This window comes from Apium graveolens, unplaced genomic scaffold (assembly GCF_009905375.1).
Source record: "Apium graveolens cultivar Ventura unplaced genomic scaffold, ASM990537v1 ctg2825, whole genome shotgun sequence".
NCBI classification, from domain to species: domain Eukaryota; kingdom Viridiplantae; phylum Streptophyta; class Magnoliopsida; order Apiales; family Apiaceae; genus Apium; species Apium graveolens.
The window spans coordinates 10,454-17,646 of record NW_027417816.1 but is presented as its reverse complement, the minus strand read 5'-3'; the positions used below and the strand labels follow the sequence as shown (position 1 = coordinate 17,646).

At 36.7% G+C, this 7,193-nt stretch overlaps 1 protein-coding gene across 1 annotated transcript; it reads left to right on the top strand.

Moving 5' to 3' along the window:
* Positions 1–227: 227 nt before the first annotated feature.
* LOC141700730 (uncharacterized) lies at positions 228–4,132 on the top strand. Its single transcript, XM_074504424.1, has 2 exons — positions 228–831; positions 3,641–4,132. Exons 1-2 carry the CDS (start codon positions 488–490, stop codon positions 3,873–3,875), a joined length of 579 nt encoding a protein of 192 aa, XP_074360525.1. The 5' UTR covers positions 228–487; the 3' UTR covers positions 3,876–4,132.
* Positions 4,133–7,193: the final 3,061 nt, after the last annotated feature.

Sequence of the window (7,193 nt, the reverse complement as noted above, 5' to 3'; positions counted from 1 at the left end):
CAGTTCGATGATAAAGAACTCAAACTCAAACAAAAGATTTATGTGATAAGATTTTTGTTCGGCACACTAGAAAAGTAATTGAACTCAACATTGTCTACAACTATTCATTTTGAAAAATAAAGTTCTTCGAATTTGAAAGAAAATTTTCAAATTATGATGTGTTATTATTGATAAACATATTTTCCAACTTGTATTTAGCATGTTGTTGAAAAGTAGTAGACCAGCAGTAGGAACTGGTCTGTGCTTACATAATAATATTTGTATCCATTTCATTGTAATGCATATCTTTTTTGCCGACAGTAAGTGTCCCCGGTATCCGTAAACTACTAAAACACCCTGTTCTCTCTCTCTCTCTCTCCCTCTCTCTCCCCTTTACATTGATAAATCTCCCACAAGCTTCTCCTACTCCTCATGTATAATACATGACACACATATATATTAACAGCTGCTAGCTTCTTCATTTTTCTTTCTTCATTTTTCTTTCTACATGGAAACTTCAACCAACACCCACCATCTTAAACAACAAGATGAGAATAGCAATGCTACTAGCTCCTCTGAGATTGTTGGGGTTTTAGAAAAACCTAGAGAAAGCTCAGCTTCACAGTGTTTAGCTAATGATGTGGATCTAGAAAGTGGTGTTCTTGAAAACAACAAGGAAGTGCATTTGAAAGGTGATGAATTTGAAAGAGATTGTAGGATTTGTCATATGAGTTTAGATTCAGGTAATCAAGAATCTGGAGTGTGTATTGAATTGGGTTGTGCTTGTAAAGATGATTTAGCTGCTGCTCATAAACATTGTGCTGAAGCTTGGTTCAAGATTAAAGGCAATAAGTAAGAATCTCTTAATATCTTTTTTAAAGTTTTCATCTTTACTCTTGTTTTTGCTTGTGTGGTTATTTTATCTTTTTTAAAGTTTTCATCTTTACTATTGTTTTCCTTGTGTGATTATTACTTTGTAATATTCTAGGACCTAGAATCTAGGTACATCCATTTTGCTTCTTTTTTTATTTGAAGTATTTAGTTTTTTTGAATTAATTCCTAGCATTTTTATCCTATAAATCCCTTTTCTTTCGCTAAGACAATGTCGAGGGTTAGAGTCTTGATGGAGTCCAAGGTAGGGGTTCGAGTCTTAGTGGATGCATGTTTTTAAGTAATTGAGTAAGGGTCCGGGAAATTGACATTTTCTAAATGTGATCATTATTAGTTTTCCTGTGTTGAGTATGTTTCTTTGTGGAAATTTCTAATAATTGTGGTTGTGACAAATTGCTATTTTAGTTTGAGTTTAAATATTCGAAAATTCATTTATTGAAATTTATATGTAGCTAAAAAAGGATAGTCAATTTTTAAGTGATTGCTGCCAAAAAGGGTTAGGTTTAAGCACATGATACACAAGAATGGTAATCCTTATGACCAAGTTGCCTTTATGTGTAAAACACTTTATATTAAAAAGAAAGTGAAAAAAAAGTGACACTAAATAAAGAGAATCCAATTCAGAAATTTAGATATAGGAATCTGCTCACGTCTCTCACCTTACTAGTAGTTTAAGTTTTCGTATTAGCAAGTGGCTTTGACTACTAGATGTCTTTCTTGGTTCAACAATACTGTATGGTGGCACTTGCAGTCCAGCAATTTTCATATGAGATAACATATTGACCTGGTCACACCCATTACTTTATCTGTCAAATTCAGGCATACTAATTGTCAGTGCTATGATCCACAGAGTTCAAAGCTTCCTCCACCTTTTGTAACCAGTTTATTTCGTTAATAAAAGAGAATTTTTATTGATTTGTAAAGGTAAAAGATTTATCTACCCTCTGTACTAAGAATGATTACGAGATCATACAGGACCAACAGTGCTGCACATTGCATATGATTTCCACTGCCGATTGTAGGCCCATGTGAAGTCCTCTAATGCAAAAGATGGTTAGGTAGTATGTCTTAGTCCAGTGCCGTATATATAGTCATTCAGTGAGATACCACTCTGGAAGCGCTCGATTTTCATTTGTGTTCAGAGATGATAATAGGAAAATAGAAACTATTATTAAAGTTAAAAGTCGTAGAAATCCGAGTCATATGTTATGCTTTAGTTACTTCTGTTAATTTCCCTCTTGTACGATAAATACTTGTTTAGCTTAAATATTATTGTCGGTGAAGTTGCACACATAGTTTATCAATGTTTAGTTTAACAGATCTCTCATTATCTTGTGATATGTTACATGAATTAATGGCTTTGTATCTCCTCAGTTGCACACAGAGTTTATCAATGTTTGGTTTAACAGATCTATCATTCTCTTGCAATGTCCTACCTGAACTGATGGCTAATGGATATGTATCTTCTCAGTCCCCACGATACACATGCTCTCTCGTCTTTTTTGAACAACTTATTCCCTATTATGTTATGTGGATTGGACTATTTGTAATGGTTCTTAGTAGTATTACTGTAATCATCGCCGAGGTGTATTCTTATAGAGTAAGATGGTAGTAACTTCACTATCAGAAAATATATTTTGCTACATTTTATATTCATATGTATCATCTCAAATAGTTGACCTTTTTCCAAATTTATAAAGGGTGAAAAGTTCATAGCTTAACTTCATTATTCTCCCAAGTCCTACATAGTCACAATCCAATAATTTCATTTTATTCCTTTCACCCAGATAATAAATACTTTCCTCGCACATGGTAAATTGGTGTGGGATAATGGATATCATCTACTATGTTCACAACCTTGAGTATTATTGCAAGAAAACTGTCATCTGTACTAGCAAACCATTTGCCTTCTTGTCCGTAATACACCAATACCTTGTCGTTGCACATTTATCACTATGAAACTATATACCCCTAGTTCTCTGAAAACATGTTTGTTTAATTGATCATCCTTTGAACATGGGGATCTGTTTGTTCTTCTTAAAAGAGGGGGTTGAGGGGCATTAAAGTTATTCCAGCCTTCCAGTTTCTATAAATCTTCCAGCCGACCTTAGTCCATAGAATAATGTACTGCCTGAAATTAAGTGGGAACTAGGCCTGCCAATGCGGAAACAGTCCTCTACCCTTTCCCGCTGTTAAAAAACTTCCAAGCAATGTTTGATATGAATTTGTTATGCTTTTTGTGATTATTTTAATTTTTGGTAATTTTTCAATTATCATGCATAATCTAATGTACGTACGTACATATTTATAGATATACGCAACAGAAGGGTAACCAGGAAGATGAATAAAGCAAGTAGCGATATGAAATCTTATAACTATTTTGTGACATCAAAATTTGAGGAAATAACTTTGAACTTTTACTTAGAGTGTCTTGCAATATTATTAAATAGAATATTAATGCTATTAGATCTCTGTAGCGTAATTATAATACATCCTGAATATTAATTTGTTATGTCAGTGTTTATCACTCTTCACTGTATAATATAGTGAATGATATTTAAACTTCCAAACGGGTATTTTTTTACTGGCACCTTTTTTGTTTCCACTTAATCAAATTACAGTTATTGTTTGGAGGACCTGTAAATTAAAATTATACTGCAGGACGCTTCAAAAATTAGAATCTGCATTCTTCGTTATAATGGTTTCCGCTGAGACATTTCTTTGTTTTATCAGTATGTACTGATCTTGCTAGAATACTTTTGAACTGCAGAACTTGTGAAATATGTGGATCAATTGCACGTAATGTAGCTGGTCCAAATGAGGTAGAGTTGCTTGAGCAGTGGAATGAAGCAAATGATGCTGCTACAGCTTCCACCTCTGTGCCTTCGTCAGAAACCCGAAGCTTCTGGAAGGGCCATCGATTTCTTAACTTCTTGCTAGGTTGTATGGTCTTTGCCTTTGTCATATCTTGGTTGTTCCATTTCAACGTGCCCTCGCGAGATTGACTCTAAAAGACGAAGATGAAGCAAGAATTGTCTTGTAAAGGTACTCTTCGTGTTTCAGTTGATCAGTCTTGGATTGTAGGGATAACATATATTCCTCTGTTGTTTATAGTAGTTGTGGTTTTCAACTGCCTTGTAAAAGTATGCGGTATTAGTGATTTGCTGATCCGACAATGTAGTTATCATGCAGTGTTGTGTTTCATGTATGTGAAGAAAATATGCGGAACCATGTTTTTGGTATTGAATACCTCTTTTTCATATATTAATTCATTGAAGGGAGGCTCCCAATTATACACAAACAATCTAGAGAAATAAGGAACTAACTACCATAAATACAGCCGAAAGAAATATTCTGTTCCTTTAATTATGGAACAAATATGGCTATTTCCTACACTCCCCTCAAGTTGAGCAGTCGGTGCTCCAATGCCCAACTTGCATAAAGTCTCTTCGAAGGCTTTAATATTGATTGCTTTTGTCAGGATATCAGCTAATTGATCCTTTGATCGAACAAACGGAAGTTTTATTGTCTTATCTTCCAATTTGTCCTTGATGAAATGTCGGTCTATCTCAACATGCTTTGTTATGTCATGCTGGACCGGATTTTCTGAGATATTTATAGCTGCCTTATTGTCACAAAATAACTTACATGCTGTTTTCCGTGAAAAACCAAGCTCATTCATGAGTTTCTGAATCCTTAGGATTTCAGTTATTCCTTTTGCTATTCCTCTGAATTCTGCCTCTACACTTGACAAGGCCACCACCTTTTGTTTTTTACTTCTCCAGGTGACCAAGTTACCACCTACTAGAGTAAAGTACCCAGAAGTAGATTTCCTGCCGTCGCGATCTCCTGCCCAGTCTGCATCTGTGTAGGCAATTAGATCCAAATGATCATTTTTGGCAAAGTAAATTCCCGTGCTACTTGTACCCTTTAAGTACCTCAGAATTCTCATTACTGTTGTCATGTGTTGTATTTGTGGGAGATGCATGAACCTGCTCACCACTCCTATAGCATAAGCTATGTCAGGTCTTGTGTGAGCTAAGTAAATGAGTTTTCCCACGATCTTCTGATATTGCTCTCTTTTAGCCAGTTTTGTTCCTTCAAGAATTTGAAGACCATGATTAGCAACGATCGGTGTCTCAGCTGGTTTACAGTCTAGCATTCCTGTTTCTGTCAAAAGATCAAGGATATATTTTCTCTGGTGAATGAAGATTCCTTCTTTTGACCTCAGAACTTCTATGCCAAGAAAGTACTTGAGAATCCCCAAATCTTTCATCTCAAATTCTTGAAACAGTTTTCCTTTTAAGTCAGTGATATCTTTCTCGTCATTTCCAGTGATAATCATATCATCCACATAGATTATCAAGCAAGTGATTTTATCTCTAACCCTCTTCAAGAACAGAGTGTGATCTGAGTTGCTTTGCTTGTACCCAAACTTTTTCATAGCTTTTGTGAATCTTCCGAACCATGCCCTAGGAGACTGTTTTAGGCCATAAAGTGCCTTTCTAAGTTTGCACCCTTCTCTATCTCCAAATTCCTGAGAATACCCTGGTGGTGCCTCCATATGTATTTCTTCCTCAATACTTCCGTGAAAAAAGGCATTTTTTACATCAAACTGATATATATGCCACTCCTTGTTTACTGTTATTGAGAACAAGACCTGTATTGTATCAATCTTGGCTACAGGAGAGAAGGTCTCAGAGTAGTCAATTCCATATGTCTGGGTATATCCTTTAGCCACCAGTCGTGCCTTGTATCTCTCAACAGTTCCATCTGCTAGGTATTTGATAGAGAATACCCATCTGCAACCCACCTTTTTCTTCCGTTTTGGTAGGATGCATTTTTCCCATGTTTTGTTTCTCTGTAGAGCTGAATATTCATCCTCCATAGCTTGTTTTCACTTTTCATTTTCAAGGGCTTCCTCCACTATTTTGGGAATGTCACTGGAGTATAAAGAGACAGTAAAAACCATGGCTGTGCTGGACAAGTTCTCATTACTGATTCTCTCTACAGGATATTTAGACCGTTGGGCCTCATACTCTGGATCATACCTTCTCGGTGGAACTCTTGTACTTCTCGGAGGTAACTGATACCTGTTTGGAACACTACCACTAGGAATAGTATTAGTTTCAGTAATAGTATCAGTTCCAGGATTCTCAGAGTCGACCTCTGCTGAGGAGAGATCATCAGAAGGATGCTCATTAGACGGAACTGGAGTGGCCAGACCTGGAGTGGATAGAAGAGGAGATACTGATGTTTCAGGAGCAACATCGATGGTATTACCTACTTGTCTTGTAGGATCCGGATTCATCACTTCCGGATATGTTAGCCAGCTAAGGTCATCACTCAAACTCTGCCCCTGAGGACTAAGCTGGGTATAGTAGTAAGACTGTTCAACGAACTCACAGTCTAAAGTAGTGTAGATTTTGTCTTGGATAGGGTCATAACACCGATACCCCTTTTGATTAACCCCATACCCAAGAAAGACACATTTGACAGCCCTGGGTTCTAGTTTGGTGCGCACCCTTTTTTGAAGATGAACATAGACAATACATCCAAAGACTCGAGGAGGTAAGGAATGTGAAGATGGAATTGGGACATGTGACTCAAGAATATTGAGAGGTGTGTCGTAATTGAGGGGTTTTGTGGGAAGGCGGTTAGTGAGTTAGGTAGCAGTAGCAATAGCTTCGGGAAAGAAGTGGACAGGAACGTGAGATTCAATCATAAGGGCCCGGGTGATTTCGAGAAGAGTTCTGTTTTTTCGCTCGGCTACACCATTATGTTGAGGTGTGTAAGGGCAAGTAGTTTGGTGGAGGAGGCCATGGTCAATAATGAACTGTTTCATGTTCAAGGTAACGTATTCTCCCCCATTGTCAGATCGTAGAATTTTTGGTTGAGCTCTAAATTGAGTACAAATCATGTGGTAGAATTTAACAAAGACATCAAATACTTCAGACTTGTGTTTTAAAAAATACACCCAACTCATACGAGTACAATCATCCACAAATAAAACAAAATATGAAAAATTATGAAAAGGTAAAATCTGGAGCTGGTCCCCATACATCCGAATGAATCAAGGCGAATGGTTGATTACTATGAGTCACACTAGGATAATATGAGTGCTTATGGCTTTTAGCTAAAACACATGTTTCACAGTTCAAATCTACAACAATATTCTTTAAAGAAGGAAATAATCGCTATGGAGGGGTGACCTAGCCGACGGTGCCACATCCAGAGTTGATATTCTGATGATCCATGAACAAGCAAAGCGTTATCGTTTTGGGTCACTTCATTCACATAGTATAATCCTCCTCGTTCAGTAC